This window comes from Siniperca chuatsi, linkage group LG24 (genome assembly GCF_020085105.1).
Source record: "Siniperca chuatsi isolate FFG_IHB_CAS linkage group LG24, ASM2008510v1, whole genome shotgun sequence".
Taxonomy (NCBI): Eukaryota; Metazoa; Chordata; class Actinopteri; order Centrarchiformes; family Sinipercidae; genus Siniperca; species Siniperca chuatsi.
The window spans coordinates 14,575,764-14,595,821 of record NC_058065.1 but is presented as its reverse complement, the minus strand read 5'-3'; the positions used below and the strand labels follow the sequence as shown (position 1 = coordinate 14,595,821).

Genomic DNA, 20,058 nt, shown 5'->3' with positions numbered 1-20,058 from the left:
TAAGCCACCGACCGAGGTGACAGAAAAAACAACAGTCTTTGTCTAGTTTTGGTAAATCAGTTGCTCTCTCTATAGGGGACTGATTTCAAGCAATAAACACATCTGGCAAGGGCACGCCCAGACTCATGTCTTCTTGTAAACCTGTTACATCAGTGAGCCCAATACACTTCTAATTTTATATATTTGATAAGCTTTTGACCCTAATATCCGGGCACTTAAGTTGTTGGTTCGGTATTTAATTGGGTAATAGTATAGGGAATATGGAAGTGAGGAGGAAACAAGTATAATAACCTTAGAAAATAATTTAATTAGTTCAATTAAAGCACTCCTGGTTTAGCTTGAAGCCATTTCCAGCACAGTTCAAGGACCCCAGGTGGCTCCCGCACCCTAGCTTGGGCACCACTGGTTTCCAGGGGACGTTAATGGGTGGCTGCTGCCGCTGAAGCGACTGAAAGCCTCAACCTCGGTCGGTCGCTCACCGGTGTGTAGGCTACGTGCCTCTTTCTCGTTACTTCTTGCTCCTGGGTGTCGTCGTGCTGCTGCTGGTGTGTCTGGAGGAGGGAAGACATGATGGTCGCGGCTAATTCGACAAGCTCTCGTCTGTGGCAAATGCGAAAAGTGTCGTTTTTCGGAGTGATGGAGACAACGCGGAGACTTCATCAACATGGCGACAGCTGCTGCGGCCCCCTCGGCTCCTTTTGAAACCGCGACAGTTAAGGTATCGTCTGACACCAGCCGTCTCTTCATTTCTGATTTCTAATTAGCCTTACAAGCTACTTCTATCCACATACTTTTATGCTAGTCTCTATCTGTATCTCTAAGTTGTTAAGAAAATCAATACAGCAGTCCTAAAATAAAATACCATACAAATGTCCACTACCTTTAGCCTTCTACAGGTACCATAGGAGATGAAAAACGTCCTCAAATTGGCCATAGAGACGCCAATGTATATGAATATTACAGATACCTTGGTGCAATTGTAGTTAAACACATTCAAAATGTCTCAGATATCAGGTAGTTTTTTGTCAGTGCTCCTCTTTCTTTAAGCACCATGGACAGCAGCGCCACTTTGACACCATGTCAGCTCAAATTTTAGTCATTCACATGAAATGTGGGTAACTCAGGTAGATTTAGCCAGCAGAGGGCAAATGTCTAGCTCAAGAACACTAGAGATAGGCTACTGTATTTGTTGTTTAACACAGTGTCTGATACACTGAGGCGGTTTCCCCCTTGTTTGTAATCTGAGGCAGCTGCTCTCCCTCTTTAGCACCGTGGACAGTGAAACATCTGTCTTTTGTGCCAAAAAGGCACTAACTTTGGAACATACACACTTTATTTGTCAAAATCAGACTGCTCAAGCCTCATGGCGGCTTATAGTACTGTAGTGGCACTGGAATTGGAGGTGATCTCTTCATGGACGAACAATCACATCAACCATAAACTGTTTAAATGCACATATGGACATGTGAGTGTTGTATTAAGATGGACTTGAAAAAATGCTAGGGCGCCCTACTGAAACTGCCAGCAAGATTTAAAGCACGACGGACGCCTTGCATCAAGGTTTCATTTCATCATTTACGAATGTTATCATATTTTGTGGCCATTAGAGATCAATTATTCTGCATTTTCCAAAGGCTTTTGATCGTTTAGCAACAGTGTCAATGTGCAGACGCATGTGAAATTCACAGATAACCATTGAAATATCTAAATAATTTTGTGCCGTATCCATGTGGAACACTGAAGGCTGGCTACGTGTGAACCAGATTGCTTGTGATTTCATAGATACTGGGATCCCTTTCAGTGCCAGGACACATAAGTGCGGAAATGTCGGCCATCCCTACGTTGTTTTCAGTCTGTCATGTTATATTTGACTCCGGGGATGACCACGCTGATAGCTGAGCTGAGGTTGGTGTGGATATTGGGCCTACGGGGTTGATCTGGCCTCACAACCCCCCCCCCAGCCGCTCATACTAGACAAGTTGTCAGGCCACACATCACAACAACACTGGGTCCCTCGGCAGTCTTTGGGACACAAGCAGATGTGTTGTATGAGATGCCCCTATGGGAGAAGCTGCAATTAATTCACAGTTTATGCCTGACAAATTCTTAGAAACACATTTGCTGGCCACTGTGGCTTTCTAATAAGCCTCCACTCAAGTAATGCGCCTGGCTGACCGGAGTTTATGAGCCATATCACGTATCTCTTCTGTTTTCTTCCAATTTTGTACTCTCATCAAGAAATTGTTCAAATGTAATGTTTTATCATGTGTGTCATGGCATAAAAATACATGGTTGTTTTTTAGGGCAAAAGGCTTGTGATAGTGTTTAAATCTGAATTGTTTGTGCCCAAATTTTTGACAAAACAGTGTCAAGTCCCCAGCTTTCATTCCATCTTCCTTACTAGCTCTGGACCATATGGCACAGTCCTCATCAGCAGATGGAGTTTGCTCAGATGTTCAAACTTTCCATTATTCTGAGCAGCACTTCTCATCCATTTTAGCGTAAAAACAGCAACAAGTAAGTGACCATTGTTAATGCAAATGTTAAAATCTAAATTCAACTCTGACAAGAGTGAACTTAAAGGAAAAGTGTGACATTTTGGATCAGTTGGAATTTGCTTATACTCTTTCTCTCCGAGAGTTAGATGAGAAGGTCGATACCACTCTCATATTTGTCAGTTCGATATGAAGCTACAGCCAGGTGGTGGTTAGCTTAGCTTAGCATAAAGACTGGAAACAGGGGTAAACAGCTAGCCTGGCTCTGTGAGTGTAAAAAACGAGATGTAGGCCTAACTGTAAATTACTGAGTTGTAGAGGTGGTAGTAGGAGGATTGTTTTATGTTCAGACAGAGCCATGCTAGCAGTTTCCCCCTTTTTCCAGTCTTTATGCTAATCAAGGCTAACCGGGAGCTGGCTTTAACACTTCATATTTATCCTACAGACATGAGAGTGGTATTGATCTCCTCTAACTCTCGGTTAGACAGAGAATAAGTGGATTTCCCAAAATGTTGAACTATGTCTTTAAAGGAATAAGGCATCTTGTCAATTGATATTGCTCTGCGTAATATTGCTGTGTATTTGTAGACACAAGATATTCTACAGAAGGATTCTATGGGTGACAACCTGCTTTTATATCACCGGGTGTTTAATATTTTCATTCAGAGAAGTTGATTTTAAGATGAAAATAAGAATGAATTTCGTCCACTGTCAGCAGTGAGGTCACATTTTTTGATTTCCCAGTTACATGTGGCCAGGAAAGGAAGTTTAGTTTCAGAGGTGTGTAAAATGAGAGTTTGTGAATTAGTTTAGGTATGGTGTGACATTGTTAGACATGACACATAAAGTCTAAAACTGGTAAAATTCCTATTTAGATCATGGCTAAGCTTTACTATGCTTGGGGGATGACACTATATTCCAGACATTCCCTTGAGTTGCCTGCTACTCAGACGTGGGTTGAATGTCAAAATAGCTTAAAACTGTGTCTTGCTCTACCCCTGCTTTTTTTTAATGCAAAGAAAAATAGGCTGTAGTGGGCTGAGGAGGTCTCTGTTCCTCCATTTCCATTTGGAAAAAGGTAGAAAAGCTGATGACTCAAGGAGACATCACTTTTGAGATTCTGTTCTTGTTTTCTGGGCCAGTACAGTGTCCCACGAGGAACAAGACCCACCTGTGAGACTGCAGAGACTGGGAGGCACCGAGCATGCACTGATAATGGCTCACCAGGGTTCTTGTTTGTGTGGCTTCCCACTATTTCCTGCGGTAACATGATGGGCTTCTGGGTGTGAAGGGGGATAGATGGCTCACAGGGGGGAATCTGGTGTTGCTGCTGATTGGTGCAGAAAAAAGGAAAGAATTGCTCTAAACTACATTTGTTTCTACTGAAAGCTATTGTGAAAACAGTTAATTTTTTACACCAATTAATTATGCGATAAAAGGACAGCACTGCCTCTAACTCTGAAGCAAAATGCAGCAATAAATAGATTTAGACAGAGCGATAAATGGGGAAAAGTGGCAAAATTATGTTCTCTTATAAGAGAGTCTTTTGCTTGTCTTTTTCTCATGCTGTCCACCTCAGTTGGTGCTGGCTATTTCTGTGTCCCTCTGAATCAGCTGAAGGCGTGCCACCAACGTCAGACTCCATATTTACTGCCTCTCTAAAGCCTCCTTCTACCTGTGACCTCTCCCTGCTTTCATTAAAACGTTCCACCCAGACATCAGTGAGACACACGACACAATGCTTATTCTCCTCTAAAAAAAAAAAAGAAACATTAATGTGCCTTTTAGCAGACAGTTGGTTTGCTTCAAAGCAAAATGAAGGCATATTAATATATAGGTTTGTGATTTGTCCACATGATGATTCTGATTTAAATTCTTGTCATCAGTCATCGGTTATGCAACTGGAAACGTCACGCTATTGTGTTAACACATAATACAGTCAAGACACTCAAATTGGTAGTAGTCACTCAGAAACATTTGCATGTGAAATGTTCTGTCTTTTATGTTTTTTTCCTCCTCTATATTACCTCCTTAATATCTGTATGCTCATATAGTGTCCTATAGAAAGAAATTCCATCATTATACAGTAAGTAGATAGTTATGGTCAAAATATGATGGTCATATTTCTTTTTAGCCACTTTCAGACATTCGCCTCTTTATGTAAATGTAATGGCAATTTAACATGTTGGTCTGATGTCTGAATAAGTGCCTGAGTCACTTTTATGTAAGTCACACCGGCAATCTTACTAGGTTGGATCTACTAACAATTCTGTAAGCCTTTCAACACGGCACAAGTCTGAATTGAATAACATCAGATTAACGTAAAGTCTGCAGCAGCACCAGGTTAAATAAATGATTAATATTGATTAACATCACTGATTTCAGTTATTAACATCACTGAAATGAATTTCTCATTTAAGTATCATCTATGTACAATAAAAACAAAATACATTTTCAAATCCATCACTGATGCAGCCTCAGACGTGACAGCACGTTTACAGAAATGTTATGGATGAGAGGCACAAACGGGCTGGATGAAGCCAGCAGAGTTAGTCCTGAAAAGGGTTTTGGAGTGGGGATACGTAAAAAACACCCCAAACCTAACTTAGTCTTAATTATATTACATCTCATGTATCCAGGTAAAGTTTCCAACTTAATTACAGCATGATCCAGGAAGCTAACCTCCACAGGTGAATGTACCAGCTATTTTCAGAAGCCTGGCCATGACTCGTGACCCATTTCCCCCTCATTCCCTTCTCGTTGCAGCTCCCTGCCCCAACTGAGCCCCTCGCTGCCCTCTGAAGGAGCAGGATGACAAGATGGCACAGCTGCTTGTACCGCCCGGACCTGAAAGCTTCGTGCCCTTCGTCCCCGAGTCGCTGGCCGCCATCGAGAGGCGCATCGCCGAGGAGGAGGCCCGGAGACCACGGGCGGAGCGCCGCAGCGACAGCAACGATGAAAATGGGCCCAAGCCCAACAGTGACCTGGAGGCGGGGAAATCTCTCCCCTTCATCTATGGGGAGACCCCCCCCGACTTGGTGTCCACCCCTCTGGAGGACATTGACCCCTACTACAGCAATCAGAAGGTCTGTTTCAAAGTTATGAAAGTAATCATTTCAAAGGAAAATATTAAAACAAATGTGAATGGATACTTTTAAGACAAGCTCTTGACTGTGCTGGCCTTAAAGGGACAGCCAAAAAAATACATCTGAAAAACTCAACAGCAATGTCTCTTTCCAGAAATGACCCGGTTACTCAAGATAATCCACAGATGTGTTGTGAGCGGTTTCATGTAGGGACTATTTTCTTTCTACTGATAGTTCCTACATGAAACTGCTCACAACAAGGTCTGTGGATTATCTTGAGGTCATGATTTCTGCAAAGAGACATTGCTCTTGAGTTTTTCAAATGTATTTTTTTGGCCCTTTGAGCACCACAAGCTCAGTGCCATATAGTCCCATTATATAAAACAAAAATGCAGACATCTCTACGGCCGATGTCTCCAAAACTCAGCAACTCACACTAAAACAATCTAGAAGGATAAATAGCACTACAGGTAAGAGGGGAAATATGTATTTTTGATTTTGGGGTGAACTGTCCCTTTAAAGCATCATTATGTATACTGATTTAGCTTTCAATTATGGTATGACTCAAGCACTGAGTTGCGATATATCACAGGTCTGTACTTTTTAGTCCAAGCTTTTTAGCCCCTAAAAGCTTGAAGGTAATTGCCAGATGCTCTCAACAAACTATTTTGAGGATACACATGGGCATATGTAGCAATTTCCTCCCACGTAAGAGAAACTTCTGCTGAAGAAAGATAAGAATACATTAACTTCCTATCTTTCAGTGTGGGCAGATCATTTTTTATCAAAGGGTAAAGCGCACCTAATTTTAAAAGAAGTCTTTTGTAATCATGGTCACTAGGATTCATGTGTTTCATAGATGTAATTACTCAAGTTCTGGACTTAAGTACAATTTTGAGATAGTTGTACTTTACTTGAGTATTTTTATTGAATGCTTTTTCAGACTTCTGCTCCACTACATTTCAGAGGGAAATATTGTAGTCTTTACTCCACTACAACATACATCAGCTATAGTTACTTTGCAGACTAAGATTTTTCATACAAACCATATGATCAGTTTCTAAAATATGATTAATTGTGAAAAAAATCTCCCTCTTGTAAAGTTGTTTTAGTCTGTAATGTCCTTAAGGTCTTATTTTCTTAAGTGCAGTAAGAATATTCCAGCCTGTTTTAAATGCAAATCAACTTGTTTCAAATATTTTCTATATAGACATTCATTTTTAGAACATTTTTAAACAGGTTTATTTAAATAAAAAATGTAATATTCTTACTGCACAAAATAAAGTTCTTAGGTATCAATTATAGACAGAAATGTCTTCTTAAGACTGGGGGTTTTACAACAGTAAAATGCTACTTACAAAAAGGAGACATTTTTTGTTACGAGTACTTTTACTTTTGACACTTGAAGATCATTTTACTGATAACACTTCTGCAGTTTTACTTAATGTAATATTTCAACATTTATTGAACATTAAATATGCTTATTTACTGTCTTGCTAGTTAGATGAGAACGTCAATACCACTCTCATGTCTGTACGCTAAATAATGTATGAGGCTAGAGTCAACAGCTGGTTAGCTTAGCTTAGCATAAAGACTGGAAGCAGGGAAAAACCCAAAGGTAAAAAAATGCTGGCTGTAGCTTCATATTTAGCGCACAGACATGAAAGTGCTATCAATCTTCTTATCTAACTTTGGGCAACAAAGCGAATAAGCATATTTCTCAAAATGTTGAACTATTCCTCTAAGTAGCATTTTGAATTAAGAACTTGGAAGAGAGTACGTTTACATTGTTGTATTGCTACTTTTACCTAACTAAAGGATCTGAATATTTCTTCCACCACTGGCAACAACGTTATAGTGAAATGGCAAATTCTTTACTACATTAAATTCAAACAAATTGGCAACATTAGCATTTGGTATTTCAACAGATGAGATGCAAAACCCATTTCAGCATGTGCTCAGCCAAGTCAAAGCCTTTCAGGCATGGGCCAACAGAGGTGCTAAATGCTAATCCAGTTGAACTGCAGTGCCAACATGTCCTGCCTGAAGTGGACTCATCCAGCTTCATTATAATAACAACCACACACCCTGAGCAGAGGCTGGACAGAGAGGCCAGCTTAGTCCTCTCTGCTGTTATGACTAATCACACATACACAAACGCAGGCATGACGAGCAGATACTATATGACAACACATATACTAACACATGCAGATTTACGAAATGTCAGTTCAGTACTGTTTTATGTCTCCCCTGGGTCCTGCATCGCTCACATATAACAAAGAAGGTGAGCAGGGGCAAGACAAGGTTTTGTATGATACAGATTTTAACTTATTTTGGTCTGTCTCTCTTTCAGACCTTCATAGTATTGAATCGCGGGAAGGCAATCTTCCGTTTCAACGCCACTCCTGCCTTGTACATCTTAAGCTCCTTCAACCCTCTAAGGAGGATAGCTATTAGAATTTTAGTACACTCATATCCTTTCAGAGTTTGCTACGCACACAGCTTGATTTGGATTAAAGGGTTTATCAGACAAAAGAGGGATTTAAATGTGCTGATGATGGAGACTAAATGTCATGATTTCTATGTAGGCATACATCAGTCTTTACTGCTATTGAGTAGCTGAAGAAACATACCTACTTATACGTACTGTAACATTTATGGTTGGGGAAATGTTTTGACTGTTTTGCTGTCCGGTTTGGTTATTTGTATCATACATAGCATGCATGAGTGCAATGTTCCATTGTGTTCCTTGACTTAGTCTCTACGATGTTCAGCATGTTGATCATGTTCACCATCCTGACCAACTGTGCTTTCATGACGCTCAGTAATCCCCCGGAATGGGCCAAGAATGTAGAGTAAGTACCTCTTTTCTCTGTAAAACAAGGTATCTTTTGGTTTTACACTGACATACACATCGATTTACCCTTTCACTGTGACCTCAAAATGACCTTAACAAACACGTTTTTGGACATAACTCAAGAGTCGACGAGGTAATTATGACAACATTTCACACAGATGTTTAATGGGGTACAACAATGAAGTGATCACACTTTTTTACTCAAAAGGTCAAAGGTCAGCTTCACTGACATCATAATATCCTGGAAAAACACTTTGGCCATTATTTAACACCATAACTCAGGAACAGAAGGGGAGACTGTGACTATTTTCACAGTTGGTCGGACACTGAATAGGAGACACTTTTGACTCAAAGGTCAAAGGTCACTGTGACCTCAAAATAGATTTTTAGCCGTAATTTAAGAATGAATTGGGTGATTCCAGTTTCCACACACATGTTGACTGGGACGACACAATGAGTAAACAATAACTAGCACAGTACGGGCTTTCCTCCATCTCGCCCATTCTACCTTTCACTTCCTGCCTCATTCTGACTTTCGAGCTTCATCGGAATCACGTGACTGCAAACAACGTATTGGAGCGCGGCTAGCTAATCGTGATCCTGTGAGTGAGTGAGTTTCACCTGCAGCTCATAGAGATGCTTCACATCTAAAACTGCCAGGAGGAAACAAAAGCACCACATTTTGTGTAGCTGTACTGTATAAGATTCCATCTTTACATAGTAATCAAGTACACGTGTACCTGTTTAGCCAATGCATAATAATGATAATCCTTCATTAATCAGTTCAACAATCCATATTCACTGAAATCATACATATGTATCATCGATATAATGATAACTTCCATTTAGCCAAAAAATATACTTACTATACCTTTTATTCAGTTCAACTTGAACGTTGATGTGAGCGCTATTTACAAGTTGGAAATTCGTGATTATAATAATAATATGACATGAAAGCGGCAATAGCCAACCCCCCAAAGCATGATGGGAAGTGTAGTTCCAAAACTCAGCATGTTTATCCCAAAAACAAAAAGGAAAAACAGAAACAATGAGAGTGACAAAATCACTCTCCTCTTATAGATTCATATACGGATATTTGCCCTGTGATGAAACATGTGGAAAGACTGGCAAAAAAAACCCCAAAACAAACGATTTCAGATAGCATAAAACTTGATTTTAGAAGGAATGCCGTTATGAACACTTATAGGTGTAAGGCTATTGAAAAACATTTTTATAAAAATAACAATATATTGCATAGCTAGCTAAAACATTTACTGACTATGCCTGAGTGAAAGCCAAGCAAAAAGAAAGCCAAGGGTTCAAAAGGTTAATAGCAATAACTAATGACAAATTTGATAAATTAGGATGCTCAGCAAGCATTTGACAGATTAGTGGTGTGCAGGAGGTGACCAAGGCCAGTGTCAATCTAACCAAGCAACACATTTTTACATTATATTATGGAACAATAAATAATCATAGAAGAGATCTGGAAACTTTCTGAATACTACAATGGTCAACTACTATGCTATCTCAAATTTAATGTTAGCTTTACATAAGTACTTGCCTCCAGTGAAAATGGGTGCAGTGAAGCAAACTGATCCACAGATCAACTGTCTGTCAAAGTAGATCAGTACACACTGCAGCGACATTTGGAGATAATATAATAATGAAGAATCCCATTATGAAAATGGTTGACTAATGAGATTTGAGGACGCAGTCATACAGGTAATGTAAAACTGCATACAGTGTGTCTGTCACCTTGCCTCTGATCAATGGAGCTGTTGACCAACATCATTATCTCTCACTGCGTGTCTTTTCCTCCTCTCTCCCTATACTTCCTCTCTTCCTCACCTTGTTTACCAGGTACACATTCACAGGGATTTACACCTTCGAGTCCCTTATCAAGATCCTGGCCAGGGGCTTCTGTGTGGGGAAGTTCACCTTTCTGCGGGATCCGTGGAACTGGCTGGATTTCAGTGTTATTCTCATGGCGTAAGTATTCTGACAAGCATAGTTAGGATCAGCTTAACATGATCTGGCATAAATTAAGAGGCCAAATGCTTTTAATGCTAATCAGCCCAGCAGCCTATTAAGTCCCACTGAATGTGAGGAGAAGAACGGAGAGAATGAAGAGGGGCATGATAATCTGCAGCTTATTCGTGTACGTTTTGAGAGCATGGCCAGAAATATCAACTCTACTCCGTTATAATGGATGTGAGCCCCCAAAGCATGGAGTATCTTGGCCCATATTTGTCCCACGCTTCAATAACTTCAGCTACTTGTCTTGAGACTACAAAATAAAGCTGTCAGCATTAGGTTACATAGTGAATGTCAATTGACTTTGGAACAGTTAATCACTGATCACATAATATAATAAGACTGTGATCTTGTTTTGTCTAAAAGATTCCTGTAATTCATTATGCTGTTATGAGGGGTGGTTTTATTTCTCAGATGTTTGTGTTTGTACACAGTGGGTTGTGTAGTCTGGTTTCTGACTATGTAATGCTGTGTAGTAACTGTGCATTTGATCCTGCAGGTATATAACAGAGTTTGTAAACCTAGGCAATGTTTCAGCTCTGCGCACGTTCAGAGTATTGCGAGCTTTGAAAACTATCTCAGTAATACCAGGTAAGGCTGCCCACGCCTCCTGCCAGCACTCCTGCCATTTGTCCTCTGTGCGTGACCGTTTGCCGTTCCCCCCCTTTCCCCTCCCCTCCCCATGACCCTTCTTTTGTCTTGTCATGCCATGTGTGGGTGCCTGATTTGTGTGTGCGTGCGTATGTGCGTGTGTGTCCCACACCTTTTCCGAAATGCCCCTCTACCCAACTCCCACCCCTCCCTCCCTTCCATTCCCTTACAGATATGTCACAGAGTTTGTGGACCTGGGCAATGTCTCAGCACTGCGAACCTTCAGGGTTCTGCGAGCCCTGAAAACTATATCAGTCATCCCAGGTGAGAGCCATCAAGGCCCATAGGGTTAATGAAATGCTAACGGCTAACTGGCGTTTCGCTAACATCCAAGCACCCCTGCCCTCCCGCCCCCTCGCCCCCTCTCAGCTCATCTCACTCTAGCTAAGCCTAATGATGCTCGTCGCCGTCCCTCATGCTGCCTTCGTCCCAAGGCCAGTAAAAGCTGGAATCTGGCTCCAATCTGCACAGATTGACAGGATTCTTAGCTTTTAGATACATCCTTTAAGGCAGAATTCTTTTTGGTTGAAATCTATTCTTGCCTTGGGAGACTTACTTATTTGTTTTTCCTTTTTGCATGAGACATTGCAAAAGCCGATTTTCTGGTGGCAAGCACTTGTGTGTGTAGGGTTCCTCCTTACCTTGTTTTCCTGTGCATGTCTTGTTCAATGTTGTGTGTTTTTGGAGAAATTGTGATATGGTGAGTGGTGGTTGGGTAATGGTATTCCAAACACTAACACTATTCACATCACAAACTAACAAAAAGGTCACAACATACATTACTTATTCTAGCTGTCACATCGACATACGGACCCAGTTTAAACATTTTGGGCATTATCTGGTTTTGTGGCAGTGTACAGCCTAGTACAAGCAGTGCTAGCACATGTGGGTATTTTCCTGACCTTGAAATGCATTTTGCTTGTCACTTTGTGATATTTATATGCAGAGCATAGTGCAATTGGCGCAAAGGTGGGAGAAGTGGTGCAGTAAGATTGAGAGTGATGCGTTGGTGAAAATTGGGTCTTTAATGGTGAGAATTGACATCTAAAGACTATGTCTGTTTTCTGCGCTGCATCACGTTGGTAAAGGAATAGTTCGACATTTTGGGAAATAGGCTTACCGGCTTTATTGTGGAAAGTTAGATGCGAAGATTGATACCACTCTCATGTCTGCACGCTAAGTATGAAGCTAGAGATAGCAAGCCATTAGCTTAGCTTAGCATAGCATCTGTCCAAAGTTAAAAAATACACCCTCCAGCACCTCTAAAGCTGACAAATTAACATGTATCTAATTTATTTAATCTGTATAAAAACCACAACGTAAAGATGACAAGTTGTGGTTTTATAAGGAGTTATGTGCTGGAGCTTTTTCTTAGCCAGGATCAGTGACTTCCTCTCCAGAAAACCACAACTTGCCCTTTTTACATTTCAGTTTTTGTACAGATTAAACAAACAAAATACTAATGAGCTTTAGATGTACTAGTAGGCTGATTTTTAAACTATAAACAGAGCCAGGCTAGCTGTATCCCCCTCTTTGCAGCCTTAATGCTAAAATAAGCTAAGATAAACACCTGCTCGCTTGTACAGACATAAAAGTAGTATCGATCTTCTCATCTAAAAGGCAAGCAAAAAAGCGTATTTCCCAAAATGTTGAACTATTCCTTTATTAAGTTGTTGGTTCCATCAACAAGAACAAACTAAATACTTGATGAAAAGTGCTGCAGTTTCAAAACAGCAATATGCTACAAATAACACATAACACATCAAAATTGTTCACATGTTGCCCGTCTGAACCTTCCAAACAACATTATTTTCTGACTTGAAGAAGCTAATGTGGACTTTCGTCTATATTTGGTCACCCATTTTCCTCATGTTCCACCACCAGCTGCATGAGAAAGGTATGAGACCAGTAATGTGACATGCTGAGAGGATAATGATGGATGCCTGATCACCACAATCACCTTCCACTGTATATACCACTTCACTCAACCCTCTTGCGCATAATGCTGTGCCTATATGAATAAAAACAGCATGTGCGCTTGGACACGTGCTCATCGACGTCGTGCACATTACTTAGTACTGTGTGCTGGTCTTTGCGACTGCACTAAAAAAGAGCTCAGTTTAACTGTTTCAGCTGCATTCTAACCAGGCGACAACAGCACATGCATAGAATATTATATTTGTAATTCCTAATAAGGCCCTGTAAAAATATGGAAAAACAACAGCAGAGTCCAATACCATAGCACTATAATGGGCATGCGAAACATAACTTTCTCTAGTGGTTTATCCATTGTTAGTAGTGATCTGTGTCAGCCTGGTTCCTCTATGATAACAGTTCATACAGGAACCTCCACTGCAGATCCCCCTGGCTGCTTTGTACTGTAAGCTCTTATTAGCAGCTTCTTCTCTATACAAGCTTGTGGCTGTAATTAGTAGGCAGTAATCATTCTGCGATGTCCCCCTCCCGCCCCCTTGCCCTCTCTCCCATTTAGGATTGAAGACCATCGTTGGCGCACTGATCCAGTCGGTAAAAAAGCTGTCGGATGTCATGATCCTGACCGTGTTCTGCCTCAGCGTCTTCGCCCTCATCGGCCTGCAGCTCTTTATGGGCAACCTGAGGCAGAAGTGTGTGCGTTTGCCAATCGTCAACGCCACCAACAGCAGCAACATCACCGCTGATGACACTATGTTTTTCAACAACACCCTGCTGGATATCAACACCACGTTTGTGCAGAACACCACGGAGAACTCTTTCAACTGGACAGAGTACATCAGTGATGAGAGTAAGCCAAGTGAGGCGGTGTGAAAGTACTGTTACATGTCTGCCAGGCACACATAGGGGTTAACCGGGGTCAAGTTAGCATCCGCCCCAGACGGCCCGAGTCAGATACTGGCTACTTCATATGCAGAGATGGGTCAGGGTGGTGGTGGTGGTAGCTGTGTGGGGGAGGTCAGGCACGCTGGCCTGCTGCCGTGATAAGGAGTGACAGCAATGGCTGGAAGCAGTGGCTGCACTCTCTAACAAGGGCTAGTGGGAGAATGCAGCAAATGTGGCGGATAATCGCCACAACAATAAAACCCTCTACTTTCACTCCCTCACTACCCTTCATCATTCTCCCATAGCCCATCTGTGTGGCATGAGCAGTCTAAAGTGCTAGAGGAGGGTGAGTCACTGACCGCCAGCAGGATATCGAGGAGACGTGCACCAGCTACATGACAAGCTGATGCCAGAGCAAGATGAGAAGAACAGAGAGACTGATTCAAATTGTTTTAACGTCTAGAATCTTAATTGCATCAATGACTATGTTTGCCCCTAAAATAGTCTGACGTGACTGTGATTTCGTGACAGTTAAGTGGTAGATGAGGACAGAGTAGCCGTGACAGCTTCGAAAGTCACGTGCTTATGTCACACACACGCAAACAAAACGGGATGACTAATGTGGTACAAATCACCACCTTTCTCTCTAGCCACTGTACGCCACACAAAAACTGAAACCCACAGGGTGCATATTTTCTTTCTGTTCCCTCGTCGATCTTTTCTGTTTTTTCATATCCGCTGCTTCGCTCCTGTGGTGTGGCTCTGACTGACCGTCCCTCTGTCTCCCCTCTCCTCTAGGTAATTACTATTACCTCCCTGGCCGTAGGGATGCTCTGCTCTGCGGGAATGGCAGTGGCACTGGGTAAGGCTTGACATGTTTTATTTATATGGCCAATTAGATGCACCACAAAGCTGAGCGTACACAATTAGTGTCAACACTCGCCACCGCGCTGAGGCATCACAGGAATCTAAGCTGCTGGTTAACAATGGGTGCATTTCATTTAATGTGTTTTGGCAAATGTTCAAACTCCTTCCTTTTTGTTTATGTTGCTAAGGGAAGCTTATTGATTTAAGTTGCTAAAATGTAAGATACAACATCAACCCATATCAGAAGTGCTAAGTCAGAGGCAACTGGACCTGCTTTAGCCCTGATTCAGGACTGTATACTACATATCACGGTCCTACACACCTATCTCCAAGTACTTGGACAAGATTAGCTCATAAAGTTTGTTACAGGAAGACTATTACAAGCTGACATCAGGTGGCTGTAAACAAAAGACACGATTTATTGTGACAGAGAATGGTCTTTTTCATTACAGTCAATACAAACCGTGTAAAATTAAAAATGATGCGAGACTCCTTCCTTGCTCACCAACTCGAGCATTGCTCAGCAGCAGAGCACTCAGTGCTGCCACTGGTGGCTGGTAGTTATATAGTAGCCTTTTGCCCTAAAGAAGCCTTTTGGAAGAGAGGCGAAATGTCTTCACAGACATTAACACATCAAGAGGCATTGCTGTCAATATCATGTACACTACTTCAGTTCCTGAGAAGCTTTTAAAGCACTGTTCAAGAACAGCTTTATATCTGCTGATGGCAAATGCTTCTTTAAGAAGTAGGATGTCCCAGTATTTAATTTGATCAATTTTTTCAGTGTTTATTTCCATCATCACGTCATCATAATAGATGTTTGAATTTGTTACATGATGTTAACTGTTCATATATTGCATTGGGTCACGAAGTAATATTATGAAACTTCAGAATACTATATATTAATTAAGCTTTCATGTAAACCATGTTGCCCTTAGAACATTGTTACTCGATCATAGAGTTATACTAAAAGAAGCGGGAGAGTAATCTGCCCTTATCTGTCAGTTATGCACAAAAACTGTATGGCTAAAAATTCATGGCAATAGACGGAGTTATGGTTTCCCTAGTTCTAGTGTACATTAACATGTATTTCTTCTATTTGTGGAGACACAGGCCCTCCTGCTTTGTGCCAATAAGCAATATATTTTTGTGCCATACAGAAATGTGAATTTTATGGTAATTATACTGATTTCTCAAACGTTTTAATGTTAAAATACTACACATGGTACCTCTAATGCAAAATGTTGTTAATAACACTTGTGTGCCTTGACAGGCTCTGCCCAGAGGGCTTTACATGTATAAAAGCTGGTCGTAATCCAGACTATGGCTACACCAGCTTCGACACCTTCAGCTGGGCGTTCCTCTCCCTGTTCCGACTCATGACCCAGGACTACTGGGAAAACCTCTACCAGCAGGTTGGTAGAACTCTGCAGGATTCCTGTTACTCAGTTATGATCATTATAGTGTACAGAATTTGCTTGTCCCTTGGATATATTTATCTGCAAAGGCTGGTGACAGTGAACTGAATAGAACGTTGTTAACACAACACATTGTAAAATATGTCTGCTGTGTTGTATTGTTAAAAATGCAAAACAACAAAAACATGAAAAGAAAGCAGTTAATTTCATAATAAAAGTAAATATCTGAGCAAACATATCCAGTTAGTTTGATAAAAGCTTTTTCAAATGGGTGTGTCACTCAGCAAATATAGACTAGGCCTGTTATGTAAGGTTTTTTGTGTTTTGTCTTCTGTTTTGTACTGCAGCAGTACAATGTAGCAACTTGACATTTGAAAAGTCACCAAACAATGGGATGACCCCAACTGAATACTATTGTGCTACCTCAACTGCAAACAAAAATCAAACAAAACAAAAACCTATGGCATCCTTCTTTCCCTAACAACCTCTTCTCCATCAGACTTTGCGTGCGGCGGGAAAACCCTACATGATCTTCTTCGTGCTGGTGATCTTCCTGGGCTCCTTTTACCTGGTCAACCTGATCTTGGCCGTGGTGGCCATGGCTTATGACGAGCAAAACCAGGCAACCATCGAGGAGGCTCAGCAGAAGGAGGAGGAGTTCCAGGCCATGCTGGAGCAGCTCAAGAGACAGCAGGAGGAGGCACAGGCAGGATATTCATCTTTGTCTGCTCAAATTTAAGTTAGAATTGAGCTACAGGCTACCAGCCTGTATCTAATGTCCATTTCATCTCAAACATTTTATTTGAAAATAATTTGTTTGAAAAAAGGGTTCATTGAGCATTTAAACTGGTAAAGCGACAGGGACATTTTAGGACCTTTGAATTTTGTGTTGAGCACGTAGGAAAGTCTGAGTATTTCATAACAAAGACTGTGGCTGTGAGAATCTCTATTGATTCTTGGGCTTAAAGTCTTGAGCCAGCTGCCAAAAGCAGCGTTGCCCCAGGGGACTGATGGAGTCAATGTTCTGGATGACTGACACCCCTCTGCTGCTCCCTCAGGGATATGGAGTCCTTTGTTGACCTCAAGAAAGACAAATTAGCAGATGGACATGGATTGCCAGTGAAGTGCTGGATAATGGAAATATACTTATTGTAGCTCTGACTGTTGGTTCAATAATCTGTATGTCATCTGTATGAGAGGCTCATTATCAAAGGGAGAACCATACCTTGTGTGTGCCTTTGAAGCTTGTGACGACAAAAGCCAGACAGTCTATTTCTGTTCTGCTACACGTGTATCACACAGCGGAATGCAACGAGTTCCTGTTCACTGTCACAGACTGCATCTGGTAAATCTACAGTAGGAAAGTGGAAATTTAGACTTACCAATATAGGGAAGAGGGAAAATAGGTTGAGTAAATCAGTCCTAGAAGGCATTTAATGTCATAGATTATGGATATAAAACAATGATTCCCAACCAGGGCTAATTCAGGGGGTACTTCTGCAGTTTCCAGGGGATACGTGGAAACAACTCAACTGATTTGAAAAAATAGAAATTATGATTTGGTTAAAAAATATATCCATATATGTATGTTTAGGAGGAAAACAAACACCCAAGTAGGATTACACATTGGTGTGAAGCTGATCTTTAGTAAATTTAGTTGTCACAATAACCAGCGACAATAAGCTGACAGCACAGTACACACTTCCCACCAACCTGAGTAACATCTTAAAGCCACATGTTGCCATTGAAAGTGCACGAAAACTAATTAGTAAGCAAGCAGAGATGTCAAAATAGTTAGCTAAAAGTAAGGGAGTAATGGCTAAACAGATTCATTTCTGAAAAGTAGTGGATAAACAAAATAGTTAGCTAAAGGTTGTGGATAAATGGTTAGAATCGTTCCAATCGTCGGTTGGAAACCACTAATATACAGTGTGTGTATAATAGTATAAGATAATTCAAAAGCATTCTTTCCCTTTTACTTTCTGCATTTCATATTGTACAGTACCACATGGTATCCTTCTTATCTCACCCTAATATGTGGAAGGCCATTGTTTTCTATATTGTTTCCACCTCTGCTAGCTTCAATGGCTATTCTGCCAAGCTCAACAGTGTCTTATCAGGCTTGTGCACATTCAGATTGTTGTTTTTAGTTGTGCTGTAGTTGCCATGACAGACTCTGAAATCCTCGTACTATGGTGCTGTATGTTTTGTGGGACAAAGGGGCATTTCCCTCCATTAAAACAAAGATTAAAGATGAAAAAGAGGAAGTATAAAAATCTAAATTAAGTGACACACTCTATTCTTTGATTGCTTAATTATTGGATATACAGATATTTGATATTATTTATTTGATGTTTGACTTGATATTTTTGGCATTGCCGTAACTGTACGGAAAATCTTTCCTTCTAAAGCACCAGATATTACCCATTCACATCCCCCAACCAAGCTTCCCAAAAGCATTTCATGAAGATAACACAACCCATTTCTGTGCTTCTGATGTTGTATACACTGATTTGATCAATGTTGCTTGGCTTCAAAGAGTAGAATTTCCCACTTGTTTTATAAAACAAAAAGGCTATTACCTAACCCAGTATCCACACAATGTTTCTCTTTCTCTTACTCTCTTAATGCAAGAATACAGAACTGTTTTGGTTTGCATGAAAACATTCAGGCTTCCATTTTTAGAGGTGTCTGAGGCTTATTTGGCTCTTCATGCTGCTGGTGCTGCTCTCAGCTGCCAGGCTCTCTCCTCCGCTCCAGTCTGCGAGAGCCTTTGAGACAGGCACTGGGTCGCCATGACAACTGTGTTTGTGCTCTGATTGGCTGGCAGGTTGCCGCGGCAGCAGCCACGGAGAGTGGAGAGTACAGCGGGAGAGGGGGCCCCACCTCTGAGTCCTCCTCAGGGACATCTAAGCTCAGCTCGAAAAGTGCCAAGGAGCGACGCAACAGGCGGAAGAAGAGGAAGCAGAGGGAGGAGGAGGAGGAGAGGGGGGCCCGTGACAAGTTCCACAAGTCTGAGTCCGAGGACAGCATCAAGAGATCCAGCTTCCGTTTCTCCATTGATGCCAACAGACTTTCTTATGAGAAGAGATGCTCCTCACCCAACCAGGTAAATACTTCCTTGACAAATTAGATTTGTCAGTGGTTGTTACCTGATAAATGGAGCTTTTTAGGGGCTCACATTAGACTGATATTGTCTTTTACAAAATTTCAGACATGTCACATCATACCAGTGATATAATTAAAGCTACTTAAAACAAATATGTAAAACCAGGGCTGAAATTTAATTGTAGCTATTACAGTATTTGCCTCTATTACAGTATATATTCATTCAAAGTTTTGTAAATTAAAGGAATAGTTCAGCATTTTTCGAAATACGCTTATTCGTTTTCTTGCTGATAGATAGATGAGAAGATAGATACCACTTTCATAATTGTCCATTAACTATGAAGCTGGAGCCAGCAGCCAGCCGGCTTCATATTTAGCGTACAGACATTAAAGTGGTATCAATCATCTAACAAAATGTCAAGCTATTCCTTTAAAAAAGCCACAATTAAAAATCAAAATCAAGCTACATTCACCATTACATTCTGTGAATATTCTTTGGTGATAAATTAATGTTGAATATTAGTCTCTACTGGCGACTGCATTCTAAAAATTATGGCCATTGGTTGACAATCGTGTCCTTTTTGTGGCATATTCATCATTTTTTTATCTTTTATCTTTTTCATCATTTATCTTATACCTGTTTTCCATCACCCCATTGTTTCCTCTGCTACTGTCTCATTCCTTCCTGCCCCGTCTAACTATATACCTGTCCTTCCCTCATT

The 20,058-nt window shown here is 41.0% G+C and overlaps 1 protein-coding gene across 8 annotated transcripts in view; it reads left to right on the top strand.

Moving 5' to 3' along the window:
- scn1lab (sodium channel, voltage-gated, type I like, alpha b) overlaps positions 1 to 20,058 on the top strand; it is a 41,003-nt gene that overhangs the window by 806 nt on the left and 20,139 nt on the right. For 3 of the 8 annotated variants that reach the window (XM_044188282.1, XM_044188283.1, XM_044188278.1), the window contains exons 2-11: positions 5,262 to 5,581; positions 7,935 to 8,053; positions 8,347 to 8,436; positions 10,302 to 10,430; positions 11,299 to 11,390; positions 13,618 to 13,908; positions 14,742 to 14,805; positions 16,084 to 16,225; positions 16,728 to 16,934; positions 19,059 to 19,337. In XM_044188282.1, the coding sequence (XP_044044217.1) occupies positions 5,315 to 5,581; positions 7,935 to 8,053; positions 8,347 to 8,436; positions 10,302 to 10,430; positions 11,299 to 11,390; positions 13,618 to 13,908; positions 14,742 to 14,805; positions 16,084 to 16,225; positions 16,728 to 16,934; positions 19,059 to 19,337 (1,680 nt within the window). In that variant the 5' untranslated portion in view covers positions 5,262 to 5,314. Of the gene's footprint in view, positions 1 to 283; positions 719 to 2,396; positions 2,518 to 5,261; positions 5,582 to 7,934; positions 8,054 to 8,346; positions 8,437 to 10,301; positions 10,431 to 10,974; positions 11,067 to 11,298; positions 11,391 to 13,617; positions 13,909 to 14,741; positions 14,806 to 16,083; positions 16,226 to 16,727; positions 16,935 to 19,058; positions 19,338 to 20,058 lie in introns of those variants that run through there. The other 5 variants (XM_044188285.1, XM_044188279.1, XM_044188280.1 and 2 more) reach the window with 4 other exon arrangements.